The sequence below is a fragment of the Melozone crissalis genome, unplaced genomic scaffold, assembly GCF_028551555.1.
Source record: "Melozone crissalis strain CALT ecotype California unplaced genomic scaffold, PUWL_Pcris_2 ptg000170l_1, whole genome shotgun sequence".
NCBI classification, from domain to species: Eukaryota; Metazoa; Chordata; class Aves; order Passeriformes; family Passerellidae; genus Melozone; species Melozone crissalis.
In genome coordinates this window covers 9,296-36,858 of record NW_026535938.1, presented here as the reverse complement: position 1 = coordinate 36,858, position 27,563 = coordinate 9,296, and the positions used below count along the sequence as shown (strand labels likewise).

At 65.5% G+C, this 27,563-nt stretch overlaps 1 protein-coding gene across 1 annotated transcript; it reads left to right on the top strand.

The window, feature by feature from the left end:
• Positions 1–27,563, top strand: LOC128948891 (integrin alpha-5-like; the record flags this gene model as incomplete). The annotated part of the gene is given in 37 exon segments (XM_054293647.1): positions 1–189; positions 877–989; positions 2,469–2,595; positions 3,719–3,787; positions 4,661–4,699; positions 6,286–6,380; positions 6,554–6,584; positions 7,285–7,329; positions 7,426–7,436; positions 7,438–7,470; positions 8,233–8,289; positions 8,652–8,704; positions 9,498–9,670; positions 9,673–9,708; positions 11,190–11,384; positions 11,871–11,920; positions 12,058–12,161; positions 12,707–12,762; positions 13,179–13,270; positions 13,273–13,347; positions 14,598–14,631; positions 14,634–14,734; positions 15,368–15,432; positions 17,165–17,241; positions 17,244–17,288; positions 17,291–17,316; positions 18,097–18,184; positions 19,006–19,090; positions 19,756–19,836; positions 21,081–21,183; positions 22,145–22,303; positions 23,056–23,133; positions 24,112–24,225; positions 25,451–25,552; positions 26,329–26,364; positions 26,366–26,452; positions 27,480–27,563. Coding segments are annotated over 37 exon segments (3,008 nt in total), but the record flags the coding sequence as incomplete, so codon positions are not given.

Genomic DNA, 27,563 nt, shown 5'->3' with positions numbered 1-27,563 from the left:
CGCGATGTCCCCGCGGTGTCACCACCCCCCCCCCGTGTCCCCCCCCGTGTCCCCCCAGTGTCAGCGTCCTGGTGGGCGCCCCCAAGGCAAACACGAGCCAGCCCAACGTGACCCAGGGGGGCGCCGTGTTCCACTGCCCCTGGCCCCCCCAGGGCGGCGCCTGCGCCCCCATCGACTTCGACCACATCGGTGAGGGGACACCGGGGGACATGGGGGGACATGAGGGGACATGGGGGGGCATGGGGACATGGGGACGAGAAGGGGACACACCTGGAATGGGGACATGTGGGGGGAGCAGGACCCTCAGGAACAGGGACACGGGGTGGGGAGAGGACCCCCAGGAATGGGGACAGGGACACTGTGGGGACAAACCCCCAGGGACAGGGACAGTGACAAATCCCCCAGGAATGGGGACAGGGACAAATCCCCCCAGGAACGGGGACAGGGACACCATGGGGTCAAAAACCCCCAGGAATGGGGACAGGACCCCCAGGAATGGGGACAGGGACAGGGACAAACCTCCAGGAACAGGGACAGTCCCAGGCCATGGCCGGGGGACAGGAATGGGGACAAAAGGGGGGAGCCAGACCCCCCAAGCATGTGGGGACAGGGCTGGGGACACCCCGAGGGGACAGAGCCACAGCGGTGGCACCCAGAGACCCCCAGGACCCCCCAGGGCAGCTCGGTGTCACCGTGTCACCATGTCACCGTGTCACTGTCCCCTGTCGCTGTCCCCACCCCCCGATGGCCTTGGCTCCATTAATGATCAACCCGGGGATGGGGGGGGGGGGATCCAGGGGGGGCTTGGGGGCACGGGGGGGGCGGGGGTGGCCGGGGGGGTCCCTGGGGGTCCCCTGAGCCCCGTGCCCCCCCCAGGGACCCGCACCCACGACTTTGGGGGCAACAGCAGCGACGGCGCCGAGCCCGTGGAGTTCAAATCCCTGCAGTGGTTCGGGGCCACCGTGAGGGCCCACAATGGCTCCATCCTGGTATGGGGACACCGGGGGGGACACTGGGGACATGGGGGGGCGTGGGGGGCATGGGGGGCATGGGGGGGACACAACGGCTCCATCCTGGTATGGGGACACTGGGGACACTGGGGACATGGGGGGCATGGGGGGGACACAATGGCTCCATCCTGGTATGGGGACACTGGGGACACCGGGGGGGGGGACACTGGGGACATAGGGGGGCATGGGGGGCATGGGGGACACAACGGCTCCATCCTGGTATGGGGACACCAGTGGGGACACTGGGGACATGGGGGGCATGGGGGGCATGGGGGGCATGGGGGGGACACAACGGCTCCATCCTGGTATGGGGACACCAGTGGGGACACTGGGGACATAGGGGGGCATGGGGGGCATGGGGGGCATGGGGGGAACACAACAGCTCCATCCTGGTATGGGGACATTAGGACACTGGGGGGGACATTGGGGACATGGGGGGCATGGGGGCCATAGGGGACACAACGGCTCCATCCTGGTATGGGGACATTGGGGACACTGGGGGGGACATTGGGGACATGGTGGGCATGGGGGGCATGGGGGCCATAGGGGACACAACGGCTCCATCCTGGTATGGGGACATTGGGGACATTGGGGACACAACGGCTCCATCCTGGTACATTGGGGACACCAATGGGGACACTGGGGACATTGGGGACATGGGGGGCATGGGGGGCATGGGGGCCACCGTGAGGGCCCACAAAGGATCCATCCTGGTACATTGGGGACAATGGGGACATTGGGGACATGGGGGCCATTGGGGACACACGGCTCCATCCTGGTATGGGGACATTGGGGACACCCATGGGGACATTGGGGACATGGGGGGGCCATGGGGGACACAATGGCTCCATCCTGGTATGGGACATTGGGGGGACATTGGGGCCACCGTGAGGGCCCACAATGGCTCCATCCTGGTATGGGGACACCATGGGGACATGGGGGGCATGGGGAGCATGGGGGCCATTGGGGACACAACGGCTCCATCCTGGTATGGGGACATTGGGGACATTGGGGGGACATTGGGGCCACCATGAGGGCCCACAATGGCTCCATCCTGGTATGGGGACACTGGGGACAATGGGGACATTGGGGACACTGGGGGGGACACAACGGCTCCATCCTGGTACCTTGGGGAGACAGTGGGGACACCAATGGGGACACTGGGGGCATTGGGGACACCACTGGGGACACCCATGGGGACGCTGGGGACATTGGAGACACTGGGAACATGGGGACACTGAGGACACAATGGCTCCATCCTGGTATGGGGACACTGGGGACGCTGGGGGGGACACAATGGATCCATCCTGCTATGGGGACAGCACTGGGGACATTGGGGGGACACTGGGGGGGCACTGGGCCCATAATGGCTCCGTCCTGGTAACGGGGACATTGGGGACAGCACTGGGGACGCCGGGGGCACACCGTGTGGTGACCCTTTGGTGCCCCCCCCCCCAGGCGTGCGCCCCCCTGTACAGCTGGAGCCCCCCCAAGGAGGAGGGGGGGGCGCGGGAGCCGGTGGGCTCCTGCTTCCTGTCCCTGGGCAACTTCTCCAAGTTCGTGGAGTACGCGCCCTGCCGCTCAGGTGGGACCCCAAAACTGCCCAAAACACCCAAAAAACACCCCAAAAACACCCCAAAAACACCCCCAAACCCCCTGTCATCCCTGCCGCTCAGGTGGGACCCCAAAACTGCCCAAAAACACCCAACAAACACCCCAAAAACACCCCAAAACCCCCTGTCATCCCTGCCGCTCAGGTGGGACCCCAAAACTGCCCAAAAACACCCCAAAAACACCCCAAAAACACCCCAAAAACACCCCAAAACCCCCAGTCATCCCTGCCGCTCAGGTGGGACCCCAAAACTGCCCAAAAACACCCAAAAAACACCCCAAAAACACCCCAAAAACACCCCAAAAACACCCCAAAACCCCCTGTCATCCCTGCCGCTCAGGTGGGACCCCAAAACTGCCCCAAAACACCCCCCAAAACACCCCCAAAAACACCCCAAAACCCCCAGTCATCCCTGCCGCTCAGGTGGGACCCCAAAACTGCCCCAAAACACCCAAAAAACACCCCAAAAACTCCCCAAACCCCCCCCAAAAACACCCCAAAAACACCCCCAAAAACACCCCAAAAACACCCAAAACCCCCAGTCATCCCTGCCGCTCAGGTGGGACCCCAAAAATGCCCCAAAACACCCAAAAAACACTCCAAAAACACTCCAAAAACACCCCAAAACCATCCCAAAAACACCCCAAAACACCTCAAAACACCCCAAAACCACCCCCAAACCCCCTGTCATCCCTGCCGCTCAGGTGGGACCCCCGGACCCCCTAAACCCCCAAAACCACCCCAAAACCCCCCCCCGGGACCCCCTGTCCTCTCTGCTGCTCAGGTGGGACCCCAAAACACCTCAAAACCATCCAAAAAGCCCCAAAACCACCCAAAAACCCCCAAAATGACCCCCCAAAAAGCCCCCAAACCCCCCGGGACCCCCTGTCCTCGCTGCTGCTCAGGTGGGACCCCAAAACTGCCCCAAAACCCCCAAAATCACCCGAAACCCCCCCCCAAAAAACCCTCCAAAACCCCCAGGGCTCTGTGTCCCCCAGACCCCTCGGGTTCCCCCAAGCCCTGCCTGGTCTTTGGGGAGGGGGTGGCACCCCCAGACCCCCCCCGGGACCCCCTGACGCCCCCCGTGTCCCCCCAGACCTGAACTCGGCGGCCGGGCAGGGCTATTGCCAGGGGGGCTTCAGCGCCGACTTCACACAGGTGGGACTGGGGGGTCCTGGGGGGTTTTGGGGGGGTCCTGGTTCAGGTTGGGTATTTAGGGGGGTCCTGGGGGGAGTTTGGGAGGTCCTAGGGGTGTTTTGAGGGGTTCAGGGGGGGTTTGGGGGGGTCCTGGGGGGTTTTTAGGGGGGGTTCTGGGGGGTTTTTAGGGGGGTCCTGGGGGGTTTTGGGGGGGTCCTGGTTCACATTTGGGTATTTAGGGGGGTCCTGGGGGGAGTTTGGGAGGTCCTAGGGGTGTTTTGAGGGGTTCAGGGGGGGTTTGGGGGGGTCCTGGGGGGTTTTTAGGGGGGGTCCTGGGGGGTTTTGGGGGGGTCCTGGTTCAGGTTGGGGTATTTAGGGGGGTCCTGGGGGGAGTTTGGGAGGTCCTAGGGGTGTTTTGAGGGGTTCTGGGGGATTTTGGGGGAGTTCTGAGGGTTTGGGGGGTTTCTGGGGGGTTTGGGGGGTCCTGGTTCAGGTTGGGGTTTTTAGGGGGATCCTGGGGGGAGCTTGGGGGTCCTGGGGGGGATTTTGGGGGGGGTTTCGGGGTGGTTCTGGGGGTTTTGGGGGAGTTCTGGGGGGTTTGGGGGGTCCTGGTTCAGGTTGGGGTTTTTAGGGAGGTCCTGGGGGAAGTTTGGGGGGTCCTAGGGGGTGTTTTGAGGGTTCTGGGGGGTTTTTGGGGGGTCCTGGTTCAGGTTGGGGTTTTTAGGGAGGTCCTGGGGGGAGTTTGGGGGGTTCTGGAGGGTTTTTAGGGGGTTTTGGGGGGGTTTTGGGGGGTCCAGCCCCGCTGAGGGGGGGTCCTGTGGGGTTTTTGGGGGTTCCCGGGGGGTTTTTTGGGGGTCCAGCCCCGCTGAGGGGGGGTCCCGCTGTCTCTGCAGACCGGGCGGGGTGCTCCTGGGGGGGCCCGGCAGCTTCTTCTGGCAAGGTGAGACCCCCGCCCCACCCGGGCCTGTCCCCTGGGTGTCCCCACCGTCCCCTGGGTGTCCCCATTGTGTCCCCTGGGTGTCCCCATTGTCCCCTGGGTGTCCCCTGCGTGTCCCCTGGGTGTCCCCTGGGTGTCCCCATTGTCCCCTGGGTGTCCCCTGCGTGTCCCCTACCTGTCCCCCTGTCCTCTGCTTGTCCCCCACTGTCCCTGTGTGTCCCCATTGTGTCCCCCCTGCCCTCCCTGTCCCCTCCCTGTTGTCCTTGTCCCTTGTCCCCAAAGGTGCCGAGGTGTCCCTGTCCCCGGAGCAGCTGATGTGTGAGCTGTCCCTGGGCAGTGTCCCTGTCCCCAGGCAGTGTCCCCAAGGCCACCAGGCGGTGCTGAGGTGTCCCCTGTCCCCAGGGCAGGTGATGTCTGAGGTGTCCCTGGGCAGTGTCCCCAGTGTCCCCAGTGTCCCCATTGTCCCCAAGGGTGCTGAGGTGTCCCCTGTCCCCAGGGCAGGTGATGTCGGTGTGAGGTGTCCCCAGGCAGTGTCCCCAGTGTCCCCAAGGGTGCTGAGGTGTCCCCTGTCCCCAGGGCAGGTGATGTCTGAGGTGTCCCTGGGCAGTGTCCCCAGTGTCCCCAGTGTCCCCAAGGGTGCTGAGGTGTCCCCTGTCCCCAGGGCAGGTGATGTCTGAGGTGTCCCTGGGCAGTGTCCCCAGTGTCCCCATTGTCCCCAAGGGTGCTGAGGTGTCCCCCTGTCCCCAGGGCAGGTGATGTGTGAGCTGTCCCCGGGCAGTGTCCCCAGTGTCCCCAAGGGTGCTGAGGTGTCCCCTGTCCCCAGGGCAGGTGATGTCTGAGGTGTCCCCGGACAGTGTCCCCAGTGTCCCCAGTGTCCCCAAGGGTGCTGAGGTGTCCCCTGTCCCCAGGGCAGGTGATGTCTGAGGTGTCCCCGGACAGTGTCCCCAGTGTCCCCAGTGTCCCCAAGGGTGCTGAGGGTGTCCCCCTGTCCCAGGGCAGGTGATGTCGGTGTGAGGTGTCCCCAGGCAGTGTCCCCAGTGTCCCCAAGGGTGCTGAGGTGTCCCCTGTCCCCAAGGCAGGTGATGTCTGAGGTGTCCCTGGGCAGTGTCCCCAGTGTCCCCAGTGTCCCCAGTGTCCCCAAGGGTGCTGAGGTGTCCCCTGTCCCCAGGGCAGGTGATGTCTGAGGTGTCCCTGGGCAGTGTCCCCAGTGTCCCCAGTGTCCCCAAGGGTGCTGAGGTGTCCCCTGTCCCCAGGGCAGGTGATGTCTGAGGTGTCCCTGGGCAGTGTCCCCAGTGTCCCCAGTGTCCCCAAGGGTGCTGAGGTGTCCCCCTGTCCCCAGGGCAGGTGATGTCTGAGGTGTCCCTGGGCAGTGTCCCCAGTGTCCCCAGTGTCCCCAAGGGTGCTGAGGTGTCCCCTGTCCCCAGGGCAGGTGATGTCTGAGGTGTCCCCGGACAGTGTCCCCAGTGTCCCCAGTGTCCCCAAGGGTGCTGAGGTGTCCCCTGTCCCCAGGGCAGGTGATGTCGGTGTGAGGTGTCCCCGGACAGTGTCCCCAGTGTCCCCAAGGGTGCTGAGGTGTCCCCTGTCCCCAGGGCAGGTGATGTCGGCCACCCAGGAGCAGATCACGGCCGGGAACTTCCCCGAGTACCTGATCCAGGAGGTGCCGGGACAGCTCCAGACGCGGCAGGCGCAGCCAGCCACGACGACAGCTACATGGGTGACATGGGGACATTGGGGACATGGGGACAGCTACATGGGTGACATGGGGACATTGGGGACACCTGGGGGACATGGGGGACACAGGGGACAGCTTGGGGACATGGGGACACAGGGACATGGGAATGGCTCCAGACGCGGCAGGCGCAGCCCAGCCACGACGACAGCTACATGGGTGACATGGGGACACATTGGGGACATTGGGGACACTGGGGGGCATGGGGACAGCTACATGGGTGACAGCTGGGGACACATGGGGGACATGGGGACAGCTACATGGGTGACAGCTGGGGACGTGGGGACATTGGGGACACTAGGGACACTGGGGACACCTGCGGGGCATGGGGACACTCTGGACATGGGGACACAGGGACACACAGACGGCTCCAGACACGGCAGGCGCAGCCCAGCCACGACGACAGCTACATGGGTGACAGCTGGGGACATTGGGGACATTGGGGACACTGGGGGGCATGGGGGACATGGGGACACAGAGACACAGGGACAGCTCCAGATGCACCAGGCAGAGCCCAGCCACGACAACAGCTACATGGGTGACACTTGGGGACATTGGGGACACCTGGGGGGCATGGGGACAGCTTGGGGACATGGGGGGCATGGGGACACAGGGACATGGGAGTGGCTCCAGACGCAGCAGGCGCAGCCCAGCCACGACGACAGCTACATGGGTGACACTTGGGGACATTGGGGACAAGGGGACAGCTATATGGGAGACATGGAGACAGCCACATGAGTGACACTTGGGGACACATGGGTGACATGGGGACAGCTACATACATGGGTGACACGCAGGTGACACACAGGTGACACGCAGGTGACACGCAGGTGACACTCTCTCTCTCTCCCCCCCCCAGGTTACTCGGTGACAGTCGGGGAGTTCAGCGGTGACACCACGCAAGGTGGGTGACAGCGGGTGGCGCGCGAGGGTGGCACGGCCATTGTGTCCCTCCGGCCACACCTGAGCGCGTCCCTTGGTCCCTTCTTTGTCCCCACAGACTTTGTGGCCCGGTGTCCCCAAGGGCAACCTCACCTACGGCTACGTAAGAGGGGACACGGGGGGGGGGACACAAAGGGGACACAAAGGGGACACTGGGGACATGGAGGGGACACAGAGGGGACATGGGGGGGACACAGGGGGGGACACAAAGGGGACACAAAGGGGACACTGGGGACATGGAGGGGACACAGAGGGGACATGGGGGGGACACAGGGGGGGACACAAAGGGGACACAAAGGGGACACTGGGGACATGGAGGGGACACAGAGGGGACATGAGGGGCACAAAGGGGGGGGCACACAGGGGACACCAGGGGGGACACAAAGGGGACAATGTGGGGGACACTGGGGGGGACACAAAGGGGACACTGGGGGGGACACAAAGGGGACTCAAATTGGGGGACATAGAGGGCACAAAGAGGGGGACACAAAGGGGACACTGGGGGGGACACAAAGGGGACAATGTGGGGGACATAAAGGGGACATAAAGGGGACATTGGGGACACAAAGGGGACTCAAACGGGGGGACATGGGGGGCACAAAGGGGACACTGGGGAGCACTGGGGGGGGACACAAAGGGGACATTGGGGACACAAAGGGGGACAATGTGGGGACACTGGGGACACAAAGGGGTCACAAAGAGGGACATGGGGGGGGACACAACGGCTCCATCCTGGTACATTCGGAACATTGGGGACACAAAGGGGACACAAAGGGGACATGGGGGGACACCGGGGGGGTCACGGTGCCCGTGTCCCCCCCCCCGCTGGCTCAGTGTCCCCTCGGTGTCCCCTCGGTGTCCCCAGGTCACCATCCTCAATGGCACCAACATGAAGTCCCTGTACAACTTCTCGGGGGAGCAGGTGAGGACGGGGGGTCTGGGGGAATTTGGGGGTCTTGGGGGGTCCTGGGGGTGTCTTGGGGGGCTCTGGGTGGTCCTGGAGGGACCTGGGGGGGGCCCTGGGGGGGTTTTGGGGGTCCTGAAGGGGTCTTGGGGGGATTCTGGGGGGATTTGGGGGGACCCAAAAGGGACCCGAGGTGGGGAGGGGGGGACACCAGGGAGGCGAAAAGGGGGTCTCAAATGGGGGGGGGGGGGGGGGCTCTAAAATGGGGTGTGGGGTCCCCATGGAGGGGTGGGGGGGACACACGGAATTTGGGGGGGGGGGGGGGGGATCGTTATGGCCCCCCCCTCACCCCGTTTTGTCCCCTCCCCCCCCCCCCCCAGATGGCCTCGTACTTTGGCTACGCCGTGGCCGCCACCGACGTCAACAACGACGGGTGAGGGACCCCCGGGACCCCCGAGACCCCCGGGACCCCCCGGGACACCCCTGAGACCCCCCGAGACCCCCGGGACCCCCCGGGATACCCCTGAGACCCCTGAAACCCCCCGAGACCCCCGGGACCCCCCGAGACCCCCGGGACCCCCCGGGACACCCCTGAGACCCCCCGAGACCCCCGGGACCCCCCGGGATACCCCTGAGACCCCTGAAACCCCCCGAGACCCCCGGGACACCCCCGAGACACCCGGGACACCCCTGGGACCCCTCAAATGCCTCAAATGGTGCCCCCCAAAATTGCTCTGTGCCCCCTCCCTCACCCCCAAAAGTCACTCAGAGCCCCCCCCCCCGGGTGTCCCCCAAATGGCTCAGTGACCCCCAAACTCACTGTGTGCCCCCCCCAAATGGCTCAGTGACCCCCCCCAAATGGCTCAGTGCCCCCCCATCTCACCCTGTGCCCCCCCAATGGCTCAGTGAGCCCCCAAATTCACTCTGTGCCCCCCCCAAATTCACTCTATGCCCCCCCAATGGCTCAGTAGCCCCCCAAATTCACTTTGTGCCCCCCCAATGGCTCAGTACCCCCCCAAATTCACTGTGTGCCCCCCCAAATTCACTGTGTGCCCCCCCAATGGCTCAGTACCCCCCAAATTCACCGTGTGCCCCCCCAAACTCACTGTGTGCCCCCCCAAATTCACTGGTGTGCCCCCCCAAATTCACCGTGTGCCCCCCCAAACTCACCGTGTGCCCCCCAAACTCACTGCGTGCCCCCCCCAATTCACCGTGCGCCCCCCCAGGCTCACGGACCTGCTGGTGGGGGCCCCGCTGTTCATGGCCCGTACCAACGGCGCCGCGGGGGGGGCGCGGGAGCTGGGCCGCGTGTACCTGTACCTGCAGCGGGGGGGGGCCCCGCCCGCCGCCCCCGCCGCCCTCACGGGCACGCACGAGTTCGGGCGGTTCGGCAGCGCCATCGCGCGCTCGGCGACCTGGACCGGGACGGATACAACGGTACCGGCACCGGGGGGGGGGGGGGAACGGTACCGGGGAGGGAACGGGGACCGGGATGGATACAACGGTACCGGCACCGGGGGGGGGGGGGGGAACGGTACCGGCACCGGGGGGGACAATGGTACCGGGGGGGGGATAACGGGACCGGGACGGATACAACGGTACCGGCACCGGGGGGGGGGGGGGAACGGTACCGGGGGGGGAACGGGACCGGGATGGATACAACGGTACCGGCACTGGGGGGGGGGGGGGGGGGAACGGTACCGGGGGGGAGAACGGGACCGGGACGGATACAACGGTACCGGCACCGGGGGGGGGGGGGGGGAACGGTACCGGCACCGGGGGGACAATGGTACCGGGGGGGGATAACGGGACCGGGACGGACTACAACGGTACCGGCACCGGGGGGGGCTACAATGGTACCGGGGGGGGGGAACGGGACCTGGACCGGGATGGATACAACGGTACCGGGACCGGGGGGGGGCACAATGGTACCGGGGGGGGAACGGACCGGGACGGATACAACGGTACCGGGACCGGGGGGGGGGGGGGGGGGGTACCGGGGGTGGGAATGGGAATGCGGGGGAGACCTGGACCGGGACGGATACAACGTACCGGAACTGGGGGGGGCTACAATGGTACCGAGGGACCGGGGGGACAATGTACCGGGGGGCAAAACGGGACCGGGAGGGGCCTGGACCGGGACGGATACAACGGTACCGGTGGACAAAAGGGGGGGAAACAGGGAATTAGGGGGGGATTATGGGGGGTTTAGTGGGAGGTTATTGGGGGGCTTATGGGGGGAAACTGGGGGGATTTACAGGGGGTTTATGGGGGGGCATAAGGGAATTTATGGGGGAGCATGGGGGGTTTTGGGGGGTTTATGGAGGGGTTACTTGGGGGGTTTATGGGGGGGGGTATAAGGCAATTTATGGGGGGCCATGGGGGGGGGAGGGTTATGGGGGTCTATGGGGTTCCGGGGGTTGTTATGGGGGTCTATGGGGTTCCGGGAGGGGTTGTGGGGGTCTATGGGGTTCCGGGGGTTGTTATGGGGGTCTTTGGGGTTCCGGGGGTTGTTATGGGGGTCTATGGGGTTCCGGGAGGGGTTGTGGGGGTCTATGGGGTTCCGGGGGTTGTTATGGGTGTCTTTGGGGTTCCGGGGGGGGTATGGGGGTCTTTGGGGTTCCGGGGGGGGTTTATGGGGGTCTTTGGGGTTCCGGGGATTGTTATGGGGGTGTCTTTGGGTTCCGGGGGGGGTTATGGGGGTCTTTGGGGTTCCGGGGGGGGTTATGGGGGTCTTTGGGGTTCCAGGGTTGTTATGGGGGTCTTTGGGGTTCCGGGGGGGGGTTATGGGGGTCTATGGGGTTCCGGGGGTTGTTATGGGGATCTATGGGGTTCCGGGAGGGTTATGGGGGTCTATGGGGTCCCGGGGCTGTTTTGGGGGTGCTCCCCCCGCTGACCCCCCCCCTCCCCATTTGCAGACGTGGCCGTGGGGGCCCCGCTGGGGGCCGAGGGGCGCCGGGGGCTCGTGTTCATCTTCCGGGGGGGGGCGCGGGGCTGCGGCCCCGGCCCGCGCGGTGCTGCGGGGCGGCGGACGGGGCGCCCCGGGGCCAGCCCGACTTCTTCGGGGCCCGCGCTGCGCGGGGACAGCGACCTGGACGGCAACGGGTACCCGGGTGAGGGACGGGACGCGGCTGTGTCACCGCTGTGTCACCGCTGTCACCCCCTGTGTCATCCCTGTGTCACCCCTGTGTCACCCCCTGTGTCACCGCTGTGTCACCCCTGTCACCCCCTGTGTCATCCCTGTGTCACCCCTGTGTCACCCCCTGTGTCACCGCTGTGTCACCGCTGTCACCCCCTGTGTCATCCCTGTGTCACCCCTGTCACCCCCTGTGTCACCGCTGTGTCACCCTTGTGTCACCTCTGTGTCACCTGTGTGTCATCCCTGTAACCTTCTGTCATCCCCTGTGTCACTCCCCCTTGGCCCTGTCCCCATTCTCAGTGACCCCCCTGGTCCCCGTCCCTGTCCCCATGTCCCCCCAATGTCCCCCTGCCCCCCAGTGTCCCCCCCTGTGTCCCCGTGTCCCACTCAGTGACCCCCCTGTCCCCCAGTGTCCCCCCTGTGTCCCCGTGTCCCCCCGGTGACCCCCCTGTCCCCACAGATCTCCTGGTTGGCGCCTTCGGGGCGGACACGGCCGTGGTTTACAGGTGAGTGTCCCATTGTCCCCATTGTCCCCAATGTCCCCAATGTCCCCATTGTCCCAAATGCCCCCATTGTCCCCATTGTCCCCAATGTCCCCATTGTCCCCATTGTCCCCAATGTCACCATTGTCACCATTGTCACCCCAGGGCCGCCCCATTGTCCACGCCAGCGCCACCCTGGCCATCGTCCCCTCCATGTTCAACCCCGAGGAGCGCGGCTGCGCCCTGGCCAGCGGCCACCACGTGTCCTGGTGGGTGACAGGGGGACAGCGATGGGGACAGCGAGGGGACAGCAAGGGGACACTACTGGGACAGCAGGGAGACAAAGAGGGGACAGGGATGGGGACAGGGAGGGGACAACAGGGGGACAGAGAGGGGACAGGCAGGGGACAGAAAGGGGACAAGGAGGAGACAGAGAGGGGACAAGGAGGGGGACACTGCAGGGACCAGCAAGGGGACAGAGAGGGGACAGGGCAAGGACAGGGCAGAGGGACAATGGAGGACACTGTAGGGACAGTGGGGACAGCAGGAGGACAGCAGGAACAGGGTGGGGACACTGTGGGGACACTGCGAGGACAGCAGGGGACAGGGTGGGGACAGTGGAGAGGACATGGGGGACACCGGGAGGGGACACTGGGAGGGGGACACTGGGGGTTCCCAGGGTCTCGGGGAGAGGGCGTTGGGGACACTGCGGGGGGAACTGGGGACACTGCGGGGTCATTGGGTGTCCGGGAGGGGGACACTGAGGGGACACTGAGGGGACACACGGTTGCCACCCCTGTGTGTCCCCTCCCAGCATCAATGTCACCTTCTGCCTCAACGCCTCCGGACGTCACCTGCCCGGGCCCATCGGTGAGGGGACATGGGGACACTGGGGGGGGACAGGAGGGGACAGGGGAGGGGACGCCTGGGGGGGACAAAGGAGGGACAATGGTGGGGGGACAGGGGACATGGAGGGAACAAAGGGGACATCACGGGCATCAATGGAGGGGACAAATGGGGACACCCCAGGGGACACCCCGGTGGTCGTGTCCCTGTGTCCCCGCGGTGTTCCCCAAGGGTGGCACTGCAGCCGTGGGGACAGGACGGGGACACTGGGGCTGTCCCCGCCGTGTCCCCATTGTGTCCCCATGTCCCCAAGGGTGGCACAGCAGCCATGGGGACAGGACGGGGATACTGGGGCTGTCCCCGCCGTGTCCCCATTGTGTCCCCATTGTGTCCCACGGTGTCCCCACGGTGTCCCCACGGTGTCCCCTCGCTGTCCCCAGGGCTGGCGCTGGAGCTGAGCGTGGACGGGGCCCGGCCGGGGGGGGCGCGGCGGGCGCTGTTCCTGGGGGGGGGCGCGGGGGGGGCGCCCCCCTCCCCACGCGGAACCTGAGCCTGGAGGTGCCCAACGGGGGGAGCCCGCGCTGCCGCACGCTGCCCGTGTTCCTCAGGGTAAGGGGGGCCCCGACACCCCCAAAGCTGCGCAAAAACTGCACAAAAACTGCCCCAAAACAGCCCAAAACCTGCCCCAAAACTGCCCCAAAAACTGCCCCAAAAATACCCCAAAAACTGCCCAAAAATAGCCCCAAAACTGCCCAAAAACTGCCAAAAAATACCCCAAAACCTGCCCCAAAACTGCCCCAAAATACCCCAAAACTGCCCGAAACCTGCCCAAAAATAGCCCAAAACCTGCCCCAAAACTGCCCCAAAAACTGCCACAAAACTGCCCCGAAAACTGCCCAAAAATAGCCCAAAACCTGCCCCAAAACTGCCCCAAAATACCCCAAAACTGCCCCGAAAACTGCCCAAAAATAGCCCAAAACCTGCCCCAAAACTGCCCCAAAACCTGCCCCAAAAATACCCCAAAAACTGCCCAAAAATAGCCCAAAAATACCCCAAAACTGCCCCAAAACTGCCCCGAAAACTGCCCCAAAAACTGCCACAAAACTGCCCCGAAAACTGCCCAAAAATAGCCCAAAACCTGCCCCAAAACTGCCCCCAAAACTGCCCCAAAACTGCCCCAAAATATCCCAAAACAGCCCCGGGACCCCTCATGTCACCTCCCTGTCCCCCCGTGTCCCCCCCGATGTCCCCATGTCCCCAATGTCCCCAGAACGAGTCCGAGTTCCGGGACAAGCTGTCCCCAATGTCCCCATGGTGTCCCCATGGTGTCCCCATGGTGTCCCCAATGTCCCCAGAACGAGTCCGAGTTCCGGGACAAGCTGTCCCCATGGTGTCCCCATGGTGTCCCCAATGTCCCCAGAACGAGTCCGAGTTCCGGGACAAGCTGTCCCCATGGTGTCCCCATGTCCCCAATGTCCCCAGAACGAGTCCGAGTTCCGGGACAAGCTGTCCCCATGGTGTCCCCATGTCCCCAATGTCCCCAGAACGAGTCCGAGTTCTGGGACAAGCTGTCCCCATGGTGTCCCCATGTCCCCAATGTCCCAGAACGAGTCCGAGTTCCGGGACAAGCTGTCCCCATGGTGTCCCCATGGTGTCCCCAATGTCCCCAGAACGAGTCCGAGTTCCGGGACAAGCTGTCCCCATGGTGTCCCCATGGTGTCCCCAATGTCCCCAGAACGAGTCCGAGTTCCGGGACAAGCTGTCCCCATGGTGTCCCCATGTCCCCGATGTCCCCAGAACGAGTCCGAGTTCCGGGACAAGCTGTCCCCATGGTGTCCCCATGTCCCCAATGTCCCCAGAACGAGTCCGAGTTCCGGGACAAGCTGTCGCCCATCCGGTGTCGCTGAGCCTGGCCCTGGACCCGGCCGTGTCCCCTCCCCCGCCGGGGCTGTCCCCGCTGCTGTCCCCGGCCACGCGCACGCGCCTCGAGGCCAAGGTACGGCACTGTCACCCTGTGTGTCGCCTGTGTCACCTGTGTCACCCTGTGTCACCTCTGTGTCACCTGTATGTCACCTGTGTCACCTGTGTGTCACCTGTGTCACCTCTGTGTCACCTGTATGTCACCTGTGTCACTGTGTGTCACCCTGTGTGTCACCTGTGTCACCCTGTGTGTCATCTGTGTGTCACCCCTATGTCACCCTGTGTCCCTGTGTCACCCCACTGTCCCCGCTGCTGTCCCCGGCCACGCGCACGCGCCTCGAGGCCAAGGTATGGCACCTGTGTGTCACCTGTGTCACCCATGTCACCTATGTGTCATCTGTGTGTTACCCTGTGTCACCTCTGTGTCACCCTGTGTCACCCTGCTGTCCCCGGCCACGCGCACGCACCTCGAGGCCAAGGTATGGCACCTGTGTGTCACCTGTGTCACCTGTGTGTCACCCTCTGTCACCCCTGTGTCACCCTGTGCCACCCAGTGTCCCTGTGTCCCCCATGTCTCCCATCACCCCAATGTCCCACGTGTCCCCACTGTCCCATCGCCCCTCTGATGTCCCGTGCTGTCCCCGTGCTGTCCCTGATGTCCCCCATGCTGTCCCCTCTGATGTCCCCGCGCTGGTCCCCGTGTCCCCAGGCCCACATCCAGCTGGACTGTGAGGACAATGTCTGCGTGCCCGACCTGCAGCTCGAGGCCAGCGCGTAAGGGGGACACCGGGGGACACCGGGGGACACGGGGGGACACAGGGGGACACCGGGGACACGGGGGGGGACACTGGGGGGACTGGGGGGGGACACAGCGGGACCAGGAAGGGGTGGCTGTGCCCAGGCTGGCCCTGGGGGTTTCTGTGAATGTCCCTGGCAATGTCCCCCATGTCCCCAATGTCCCCCAATGTCCCCCATGTCCCCAATGTCTCCAATGTCCCCCATGTCCCCAATGTCCCCAATGTCCCCCATGTCCCCAATGTCTCCAATGTCCCCAATGTCCCCCATGTCCCCAATGTCCCCAATGTCCCCATGTCCCAGGGACCGCCGGGCCGTGTTCCTGGGGGACAGGAACGCCCTCAATGTGACGTTCCTGGTGATGTCCCCAATGTCCCCAGTGATGTCCCCAATGTCCCCAATGTCCCCAATGTCCCCAGGGACCGCCGGGCCATGTTCCTGGGGGACAGCAACCCCCTCAATGTGACATTCCTGGGGGTGGTTTAGGATGTCCCCAATGTCCCCAATGATGTCCCCAATGTCCCCAATGTCCCCAGGGACCGCCGGGCCGTGTTCCTGGGGGACAGGAACCCCCTCAATGTGACGTTCCTGGTGATGTCCCCAATGTCCCCAATGTCCCCAATGATGTCCCCAATGTCCCAGGGACCGCCGGGCCGTGTTCCTGGGGGACAGCAACCCCCTCAATGTGACGTTCCTGGGGGTGGTTTAGGATGTCCCCAATGTCCCCAATGATGTCCCAATGTCCCAGGGACCGCCGGGTCGTGTTCCTGGGGGACAGCAACCCGCTCAATGTGACGTTCCTGGTGATGTCCCCAATGTCCCCAGTGATGTCCCCAATGTCCCCAATGTCCCCAGGGACCGCCGGGCCGTGTTCCTGGGGGACAGGAACCCCCTCAATGTGACGTTCCTGGTGATGTCCCCAATGTCCCCAGTGATGTCCCCAATGTCCCCAATGTCCCCAATGTCCCCAGGGACCGCCGGGCCGTGTTCCTGGGGGACAGGAACCCCCTCAATGTGACGTTCCTGGTGATGTCCCCAATGTCCCCAATGTCCCCAATGATGTCCCCAATGTCCCAGGGACCGCCGGGCCATGTTCCTGGGGGACAGCAACCCCCTCAATGTGACATTCCTGGGGGTGGTTTAGGATGTCCCCAATGTCCCCAATGATGTCCCCAATGTCCCCAATGTCCCAGGGACCGCCGGGCCGTGTTCCTGGGGGACAGGAACCCCCTCAATGTGATGTTCCTGGTGATGTCCCCGATGTCCCCAATGTCCCCAATGATGTCCCCATGTCCAGGGACCGCCGGGCCGTGTTCCTGGGGGACAGGAACCCGCTCAATGTGACGTTCCTGGGGGTGGTTTAGGATGTCCCCAATGTCCCCAATGATGTCCCCAATGTCCCAGGGACCGCCGGGCCGTGTTCCTGGGGGACAGGAACCCCCTCAATGTGACGTTCCTGGTGATGTCCCCAATGTCCCCAATGATGTCCCAATGTCCCCAGGGACCGCCGGGCCGTGTTCCTGGGGGACAGGAACCCGCTCAATGTGACGTTCCTGGTGATGTCCCCAATGTCCCCAATGTCCCCAATGTCCCCAATGTCCCCAGGGACCGCCGGGCCGTGTTCCTGGGGGACAGGAACCCGCTCAATGTGACGTTCCTGGGGGTGGTTTAGGATGTCCCCAATGTCCCCAATGATGTCCCCAATGTCCAGGGACCGCCGGGCCGTGTTCCTGGGGGACAGGAACCCCCTCAATGTGACGTTCCTGGCGCGGAACGTGGGCGAGGGCGGCGCCTACGAGGCCGAGCTGCACCTGCGGCCGCCCCCGGGCGCGCTCTACTCGGGGGTGCTGCGGGCCGCACGGGGTGAGGGGGGCACCGGGGGGCACCGGGGGGCACCAAGGAGGGGCTGCTGGTATTGGGGTCTGGGGGTTTGGAGGGGTTTGAGGGGGTTTGAGGGGGTTTAGAGGGACTGGGGGGGGCACACTGGAGAAGGGGAGGGGGCTGCTGGTATTGGGGTCTGGGGGTTTGGGGGGGGGTTTGGAGGGGCTGGGGGGGCACCTCGGGACTGGGGAGGGGGCTGCAGGTATTGGGGAGTGGGAGTTTGGGGGGGTTTGAGGGGGTTTAGAGGGACTGGGGGGGCAGCATGGGGGTAGGGACAGGGTCACAGGAATTAGGGGAGGGGGTTTGGGGGGGCATCCTGGGCCTGGGGAAGGGGTCTGGGGGGCCGGGGGGGGGGCACACTGGAGAAGGGGAGGGGGCTGCTGGTATTGGGGTCTGGGGGTTTGGAGGGGTTTGAGGGGGTTTGGGGGGTGTTTGGAGGGGCTGGGAGCGCACTCTGAAGGTGGGGAGGGGGTCACAAGTATTTGGGTCTGGGGGTTTGGAGGGGGTTTGAGGGGGTTTGGAGGGGCTGGGGGGCACACTGGAGATGGGGAGGGGGCTGCAGGCATTTGGGGCTGGGGGCTTGGGGGGCACCCTCAAGGTGGGGAGGGGGCCATGGATATTGAGGGGAGGGCATTTGGGGGGGCTTGGGCGGTCTGGGGGCTCCCGGATATGGGGGGGGGGGGGTGAATTGGGGGTCCAGGGGGGGTCACTCACCAACCCTGACCCCCCCCCCCCCCCATTTCTCTCTGTCCCCCTCCCCAGAATTTCTCGGCCCTGAGCTGCGAGCTGGGGGGGGGCAACGGCTCGAGCCCCCTGGTCTGCGACCTGGGCAACCCCATGAAGGCGGGGGGCCAGCGTGAGTGGGGCTGGGGGCTTCGGGGGGGGGGGGCTGGGGGGGGGTTGGGGGGGTCTGAGGGGGTTTTTGGGGGGGTCTGGATGGGTTTTTGGGGGGTTTTTGGGGGGTTTTTGGGGGGCGTTTGTGAGGGTTTGGCGGGATTGGGGGAGGTCTGGGGGGCTTTGGTGGGGCTCTTTGGGAGGGTTTTAGGGGTGGTCTGGGGGCTTTGGGGGGTCTGGGGGTGTCTGGAGGGGGATTTGGGGGGTCTGGAGGGGTTTTGGGGGTTTTTTTTGGGGGGCTGGGGGGATCTGGGCCGGTCTTTGGGGGGTCTGGAGGGGTTTTTGGGGGGTTTTTGGGGGGGCGTTTGTGAGGGTTTGGCGGGATTTGGGGAGGTCTGGGGAGCTTTGGGAGGGTTGTAGGGGGGTCTGGGGGCTTCGGAGGGGGTTTTATGGGGGGTCTGGAGGCTTTGGGGGGGAGCTTGGGGGGTCTGGAGGGGGATTTGGGGGGGGCTGGAGGGGTCTGGGTCGGTTTTGGGGGGTCTGGAGGGGTTTTTGGGGGGGTTTTGGGGGGATTTTGGGGAGTTTTGGGGAGTCTTGGAGGGGTTTGGGGGGGATTTGAGTTTTGTGGGGGTCTGGGGGGTCTGGAGGGGGTTTTGGGGGGTTTTGGGGGGTATTTGTGAGGGTTTTGGGGGAATTTGGGGGGTTCGGGGCAGTCTGGGTGGATCTTGAGGGGATTTGGGGGATTTTGGGGGGCTTTAGGGGGGTTTGGGGGGGCTCCGGGGGTTTTGGGGGGTTTGGGGGGGGGGGGGGTCCCGGCTGACCCCCCCCACCCCCACCCACAGATTTGGGGGGGGCTGCGCTTCACCCTCCCCCACCTGAGCGACAACAGCAGCAGCGTCCGGTTCGAGCTGCAGATCCGCAGGTGGGGCTGGGGGCGCCCCGAAATGGGGGCGCCCCGAAATGGGGGCGCCCCGAAATGGGGGCGCCCCGAAATGAGGGAACCCCGAAATGGGGGCACCCCGAAATGGGGGAACCCCGAAATGGGGGCACCCCGAAATGGGGGAACCCCGAAATGAGGGAACCCCGAAATGAGGGAACCCCGAAATGGGGGGAACCCCGAAATGGGGGCGCCCCGAAATGAGGGAACCCCAAAATGGGGGAACCCCGAAATGGGGGCGCCCCGAAATGGGGGCACCCCGAAATGGGAGAGCCCCGAAATGGGGGCGCCCTGAAATGGGGGAACCCCGAAATGGGAGAGCCCCGAAATGAGGGAACCCCGAAATGGGGGAACCCCGAAATGAGGGCACCCCGAAATGGGGGCACCCCGAAATGGGGGCGCCCCGAAATGGGGGCGCCCCGAAATGGGGGCACGGGGGGGGCACCCCAAAATCGGGGTCGGGGGTCCCTGGGGGTGTCCCTAAAGGGGTTGGGGGTCCCTAAAGGGGTTGGGGGTCCCCAATGGGGGTCGGGGGTCCCCAATGGGGGTCGGGGGTCCCTGGGGGTCCCCAATGGGGGTCGGGGGTCCCCAATGGGGGTCGGGGGTCCCTGGGGGGCTCCGGGCCGTGACCCCCCCTGCCCCCCCCGCAGCAAGAACGCCAACAACTCGCAGAGCGCCGTGGTGCCCGTGGCGCTGGCGGTGAGGGCGGCGACCAGAGTGTCCGTGCTGGGGTGAGTGACACCAACAGGGGACATTGGGGACAATGGGGACAGCCAGGGGACAATGGGGACACCAGGCAACGAGGGTGTCCGTGCTGGGGTGAGTGACACCAACAGGGGACATGGGGACACACTGGGGACAATGGGGACAGCCAGGGGACATTGGGGACATTGGGGACAGCCAGGGGACACTGGGGACACCAGGCAATGAGGGTGTCCGTGCTGGGGTGAGTGACAATGATGGGACAGCATGGGGACATTGGGGACAATGGGGACACTGCGGACACTGACAGGGCAACCAGGGTGTCCATGCTGGGGTGAGTGACAGTGATGGGACAGCATGGGGACATGGGGACACACTGGGGACAATGGGGACAGCCTGGGGACACTGACAGGGACAGCCAGGGTGTCCATGCTGGGGTGAGTGACATTGGGGACAGCATGGGGACACACAGAGGACAATGGGGACAGCCAGGGGACACTGGGGCCACCAGGCAATGAGGGTGTCCATGCTGGGGTGAGTGACAGCGATGGGGACATGGGGACATTGGGGACAGCCTGGGGACATGGGGACACTGACAGGGCAATGAGGGTGTCCGTGCTGGGGTGAGTGACAATGATGGGGACATTGGGGACATTGGGGACAGCCTGGGGACACTGACAGGGACAGCCAGCGTGTCCGTGCTGGGGTGAGTGACAATGGGGACATTGGGGACATTGGGGACAATGGGGACACCGGGCAACCAGGGTGTCCGTGCTGGGGTGAGTGACAATGGGGACAATGGGGACAATGGGGACAGCATGGGGACACTGACAGGGACAGCCAGCGTGTCCGTGCTGGGGTGAGTGACAATGGGGACATTGGGGACATTGGGGACAATGGGGACACCGGGCAACCAGGGTGTCCGTGCTGGGGTGAGTGACAATGGGGACAATGGGGACAGCATGGGGACACTGACAGGGACAGCCAGGGTGTCCGTGCTGGGGTGAGTGACAATGGGGACAATGGGGACAATGGGGACAGCATGGGGACACTGACAGGGACAGCCAGGGTGTCTGTGCTGGGGTGAGTGACACTGGGGACATCAACAGGGGACATGGGGACACTGACAGAGCCTCTGAGTGACACCAAGGGGACGCACAGGGGACACAACAGGGCACGGAGGGGACATGAAAGGGATATGGAGGTGACACGGAGGGGACACGGAGGGGACAGGAGGTGACACACAGCGCTGTCCCCCCCGGTGTCCCCTCAGGGTGTCCCGGCCCGACGTTGTCACCATCCCCGAGGGGGGGTGGGGACCCGACCCCCCCCAGCGGCTGCAGGACCTGGGGCCACCCGTGGAGCACGTCTACGAGGTGGGGACATGCGGGTGACAATGTCCCCAACCCCGGGGTGACAATGTCCCCAAACCCGGGCTGGGGACACGCGGGACAGCTGTCCCCAACCCGGGTCACAATGTCACCAACCCTGGGATGGGGACACGTGGGACACCTGTGTCCCTAACCCGGGTCACAATGTCACCAACCCTGGGGTCACAATGTCACCAACCCTGGGATGGGGACACGCGGGGCACCTGTCCCCAACTCACGTCACAATGTCACCAACCCTAGGGTCACAATGTCCCCAACCTGGGATGGGGACACGCGGGACACCTGTCCCCAACCCGGGGTCACAATGTCACCAAACCCGGGGTCTCTGTGTCCTCAATCTAGGGGTCACAATGTCCTCAACCTGGGGTCACTGTGTCCCCAAACCTGAGGGTCACAATGTCCCCAAACCCCGGGGGTCTTTGTGTCCCCAATCCTGGGGTCACAATGTCCCCAACCCTGGGGTTCCCATGTCCCCAAATCGGGGCTGTCCCCCCATCCCCGAGCCCTGGGGGTCCCCTTGTCCCCATCCCGTGTCCCCATGTCCTGACCCCATGTCCCCATGTCCTGACCCCGTGTCCCCATGTCCTGACCCCATGTCCCCCCGTGTCCCCAGGTGGTGAACGAGGGTCCCATTGCCCTGGGGGTGTCCCCCCGTGTCCCCATGTCCTGACCCCGTGTCCCCTCCATGTCCCCATGCCCTGACCCCATGTTCCCGTGTCCCCACCCTGTGGGTGTCCCCCCGTGTCCCCCCATGCCCTGACCCCGTGTCCCTATGTCCTGACCCCGTGTCCCCCCGTGTCCCCACCCTGTGGGTGTCCCCCCGTGTCCTGACCCCGTGTCCCCCCGTGTCCCCAGGTGGTGAACGAGGGTCCCATTGCCCTGGGGGTGTCCCCCCGTGTCCCCGTGTCCTGACCCCGTGTCCCCCCGTGTCCCCCCGTGTCCCCAGGTGGTGAACGAGGGTCCCGGCGCCATCAGCCAGGGCACGCTGGAGCTCAGCTGTCCCCTGGGCCACCGCGGCCACCCCCTGCTCTACGTCACCGGCCACGAGGGGCTGCACAACTGCACGGCCAGCCACGGCAGCGACCCCCTGGGGCTGGTGGGGACAGCGGGGACAACGGGGGGACAGTGGGGGCAACGGGGACAGTGGGGACAATGGGGATAATGGGGACAGCGGGGACAATGGGGACAGCAGGGACAATGGGGGCAATGGGGACAGGGGGGACATTGGGGGCAGTGGGGACAGGGGGGACATTGGGGACGGGGGGGTAATGGGGACATTGGGGACAGCGGGGACAATGGGGGCAATGGGAACAGCGGGGACAATGGGGGCAATGGGGACAGGGGGACAGGGGGGACAGTGGGGGCAACGGGGACAACAGGGGCATTGGGGACAGTGGGGGTAATGGGGACAACGGGAACAGGGAGGGCAACGGGGATAATGGGGACAATGGGGACAAGGAGGAACCGGGGGGACATTGGGGACACGGGGGACATTGGGGGCAATGGGGACATTGGGGATAATGGGGACACTGGGGACAGCGGGGACATTGAGGACAGGGGGGACAATGGGGGTAATGGGGGTAATGGGGACAATGGGGACACGAGGGACGGTGGGGACAATGGGGACATTGGGGAGACTTGGGGGCACTGGGGACACTGGGAACACTGGGGACACTGGTGGCACTGGGGACGTTTGGGACATAGAGGACACTGGTGGCACTGGGGACATCGGGAGGTGTCGGGGGTGGCTGGCACAGGGCTGTCCCCAGCCGTGTCCCCAGCCCTGTCCCTGTGTCCCCAGCGCTGTCCCCATGTCCCCAGCCCTGTCCCCAGCACTGTCCCCTGTCCCCATTGCAGGAGCGGGAGCAGGGCCCGGGTCCCCACGTGCTGCAGCGCCGGGACACCGGGGACAGTGGGGACACTGGGGACAGCCTGGTGAGTGTCACCGTGCCCTTGTCCCTGCCACACGCACGGGACTGTCCCGACAGTCAGGGGACAGTGGGGACACTGGGGACAGCCTGGTGAGTGTCACCGTCCCCTTGTCCCTGCCACACGCACGGGACTGTCCCGAGTGTCCCCAGGGCGGGGGCGCTGCGGTGACACCGGGGGGTGGTGGGGGGGGTGACCAGAGTGACCAAGAGTGACCAAGAGTGACCAGTGGTGACCCAGGGGGTGACCCAGGGATGACCCAGGAGTGACCAATGGTGACCAAGGGTGACCAGGGGTGACCCAGGGATGACCCAAGAGCGGCCAGTGGCGATTGAGGGTGACCAGGGGTGACAGGAGATGACCAGCAGTGACCAGGGATGACCTGGGGGTGACTGGGGGGTGACCCGTGGTGACATGGGGGTGGCTTGGGGGGTGACCGGAGGTGACCAATGGTGACCCGTGGTGTCCCATGGTGACCCCACGGTGACCCCGGGAGTGGCCATGGTGGCCCGTGGTGACTCTGGGGGTGGCCCTGGTGACCCCGGGGGTGGCCGTGGTGACCCGTGGTGGCCCATGGTGGCCCATGGTGGCTCATGGTGCCCCGTGGTGGCCCATGGTGGCCCATGGTGACTCTGGGGGTGGCCATGGTGACCCCGGGGGTGGCCATGGTGACCCCGAGGGTGGCCCATGGTGACCCGTGGTGACCTGCGGTGACCCTGGGGGTGGCCATGGTGACCCCGAGGGTGGCCGTGGTGGCCCATGGTGGCCCATGGTGACTCTGGGGGTGGCCATGGTGACCCCGGGGGTGGCCGTGGTGGCCCATGGTGGCCCATGGTGACTCTGGGGGTGGCCATGGTGGCCCATGGTGGCCCATGGTGGCTCATGGTGGCCCGTGGTGGCCCATGGTGACCCCGGGGGTGGCCGTGGTGGCCCATGGTGCCCCGCGGTGACCCCGCGGTGACCCCGCGCGTGTCCCGGCCCCAGGCGTGTCCCGAGGCCGAGTGTTTCCGGCTGCGCTGCCCCTCGGGGGCGCTGCAGCGGCAGCAGCGCGTGACCCTGCGCCTGGGCTTCCGCATCAGGAGCCCCCCCCCGCGACAGGTGAGACCCCAAACCCCCCCGGGACCCCAAACCCCCCCGGGACCCCAAAACCCCCCCCAGACCCCAAAACAGCCCCGGGACCCCAAAACCCCCCCGAGACCCCAAAACAGCCCCGGGACCCCAAAACAGCCCCGGGACCCCAAAACCCCCCCCGGGACCCCAAAACAGCCCCGGGACCCCAAAACCCCCCCCAGACCCCAAAACAGCCCCGGGACCCCAAAACCCCCCCGAGACCCCAAAACAGCCCCAGGACCCCAAAACACCCTGGGACACCCCCGGGACCCCCCTGGGGACCCGAAAGCGGCCTTGGGACCCCAAAACAGCCCAGGACCCCCCAAGATTCCCCTGGAGCAACCCTTGGGTGAACCCTGTGTGCCCCATTGACACTGGGGGATGTCCCCACATGTGCCGGTGGCACTGACACTGTCCCCTGTGTCCGCTGTGTGTCCCCGTGACACTGACACTGTCTCTGTGTGTCCCTGTGACACTGTGCCCCGTGTCCCCTGTGTCCCCGTGTGTGTCCCTGTGTCCCTGTGTGTCCCTGTGACGTTGACACTGTCCCCTGTGTGTCCCCCTGTGTCCCCTGTGTGTCCCTGTGACACTGACACTGTCCCCTGTGTGTCCCTGTGTGTCCCCTGTGTGTCCCTGTGTGTCCCCCCATGTCCCCTGTGTGTCCCCGTGACACTGACACTGTCCCCGTGTGTGTCCCCATGACACCGACACTGTCCCCTGTGTGTCCCTGTGTGTCCCCGTGACACCGACACTGTCCCCTGTGTGTCCCTGTGTGTCCCTGTGTCCCTGACACTGTCCCCTGTGTCCCTGTGTGTCCCCTGTGTGTCCCCTGTGTGTCCCTGTGTGTCCCTGTGTGTCCCCGTGAACTGACACTGTCCCCTGTGTGTCCCTGTGTGTCCCTGTGTGTCCCTGTGTGTCCCTGTGTGTCCCCGTGACACCGACACTGTCCCCTGTGTGTCCCTGTGTGTCCCCGTGAACTGACACTGTCCCCGTGTGTGTCCCCGTGACACCGACACTGTCCCTGTGTGTCCCTGTGTGTCCCCGTGACACCGACACTGTCCCCTGTGTGTCCCTGTGTGTCCCCGTGAACTGACACTGTCCCTGTGTGTGTCCCCGTGACACCGACACTGTCCCCTGTGTGTCCCTGTGTGTCCCCGTGAACTGACACTGTCCCCTGTGTGTCCCCGTGACACCGACACTGTCCCTGTCCCAGCGGGAGCTGTGGCCGCTGTCCCTGCGCTGTGACGCCGAGTTCCGCGTGCTGCAGCTGCCGTACAGAGTGCGGCCGGACAGCCACCCCCGGCACCGGCTGCAGGTGACACTGGGGACACTGGGGACATGGGGGGACATTGGGGACACTGGGGACACTGGGGACACTGGGGACATTGGGGACACTGAGGGGACATGGGGACATTGGGGACACTGGGGGTGTCACAGCTGCCCTACAGAGTGCGGCCGGACAGCCACCCCCGGCACCGGCTGCAGGTGACACTGGGGACACTGGGGACATGGGGGGACATTGGGGACACTGGGGACACTGGGGACACTGGGGACACTGGGGACATGGGGGGACATTGGGGACATTGGGGACACTGGGGACATTGGGGACATTGGGGACACTGGGGACATGGGGGGACATGGGGGGACATTGGGGACACTGGGGACATTGGGGACATTGGGGACACTGGGGACACTGAGGGGACATTGGGGACACTGGGGACATTGGGGACATTGGGGACATTGGGGACACTGGGGGTGTCACAGCTGCCGTACAGAGTGCGGCCGGACAGCCACCCCCAGCACCGGCTGCAGGTGACACTGAGGGGACATTGGGGACATTGTGGGGGGACATGGAGGGGACGGGGCTGTTTGGGGTGACACCGTGGGTGACGCTGAGGTCTGGGGTGGCAGGAGGTGACGGCGCTGTCACGGTCCCGGCCCGAGGCGGGCGGGGGGGTCCCGGTGTGGGCGGTGGCACTGTGTGACACTGTGGGTGGCACTGTGTGACACAGGGTGACACTGTGGGTGACACTGTGGGTGACACAGGGTGGCACTGTGTGACACTGTGGGTGACACTGTCCCTGTCCCCAGGTGGTGACGGCGCTGTCGCGGGCCCGGCCCGAGGCGGGCGGGGGGGGTCCCGGTGTGGGCGGTGGTCCTGGCCGTGCTCCTGGGGCTGCTCCTGCTCGGCCTCCTCTGCTACGGCCTCTACAAGGTGGGGCTGGGGGCAGCTGGGGGGATTTGGGGGGTCTGGGGGGGTCGCAGGGGGCTGGGGGGGTCTGGGAGGGCTCTACAAAGTGGGGCTGGGGGCAACTGGGGGGGATTTGGGGGGGCTCTGGGGGGATTTGGGGGGGGCTGGAGGGGTCAAAGGGGTCGGGGGGGGCTCGAAAAGGGGGGGCTGGGGGCATTTGGGGGGTCAGAGGGGGCTGGGGGGGCTCTACAAGGGGGGGCTGGGGGCATTTGGGGGGTCACAGGGGGCTGGGGGGGCTCTACAAGGGGGGGCTTGGGGGGTCTGGGGGGATTTGGGGGCTCCGGAGGGGATCTGGGGGGGCTCTGCAAGGTGGGGTTGGAGGGTCCGGGGGGGATCTGGGGGGATTTGGGGGGTCTGGGGAGTCTCTACAAGGGGGCCTGGGGGGATTTGAGGGGGTCAAAGGGGTCTGGGGGCTTCTGCAAGGTGGGGATGAGGAGCTTGGGGGGCTGGGGGGCACTGGGGGACACTGGGGACACTGGGGACACTGAGGGACACTGGGGGCACTGGGGACATTGGGGACACTGAGGGACACTGGGGACACTGGGGACACTGGGGGCATTGGGGACACTGGGGACACTGAGGGACACTGGGGACACTGGGGGCATTGGGGACACTGAGGGACACTGGGGACACTGGGGACACTGGGGGCATTGGGGACACTGAGGGACACTGGGGACACTGGGGACACTGGGGACACGGGGGACATTGGGGACACTGAGGGACACTGAGGGACACTGGGGACACTGGGGGCATTGGGGACACTGAGGGACACTGGGGACACTGAGGGACACTGGGGGCATTGGGGACACTGGGGGCACTGGGGACACACTGGGGGCTTTTGGGGGGACACAGGGGACACAGTGAGCCCAGGGGACACTCAGGGTGGACACAGGGACACGGGGTGGCACTGGGGGGTCCCGGGGGCGTTTCGGGGTCCCCCTGACCCCCCCTGTCCCCCCCTGTCCCCCCCTGTCCCCCCGTGTCCCCCCAGCTGGGGTTCTTCAAGCGCTCGGGGCCCTACGGCACCGCCATGGAGAAGGCGCAGCTGAAACCCCAGGCGGCCTCCGAGGCCTGA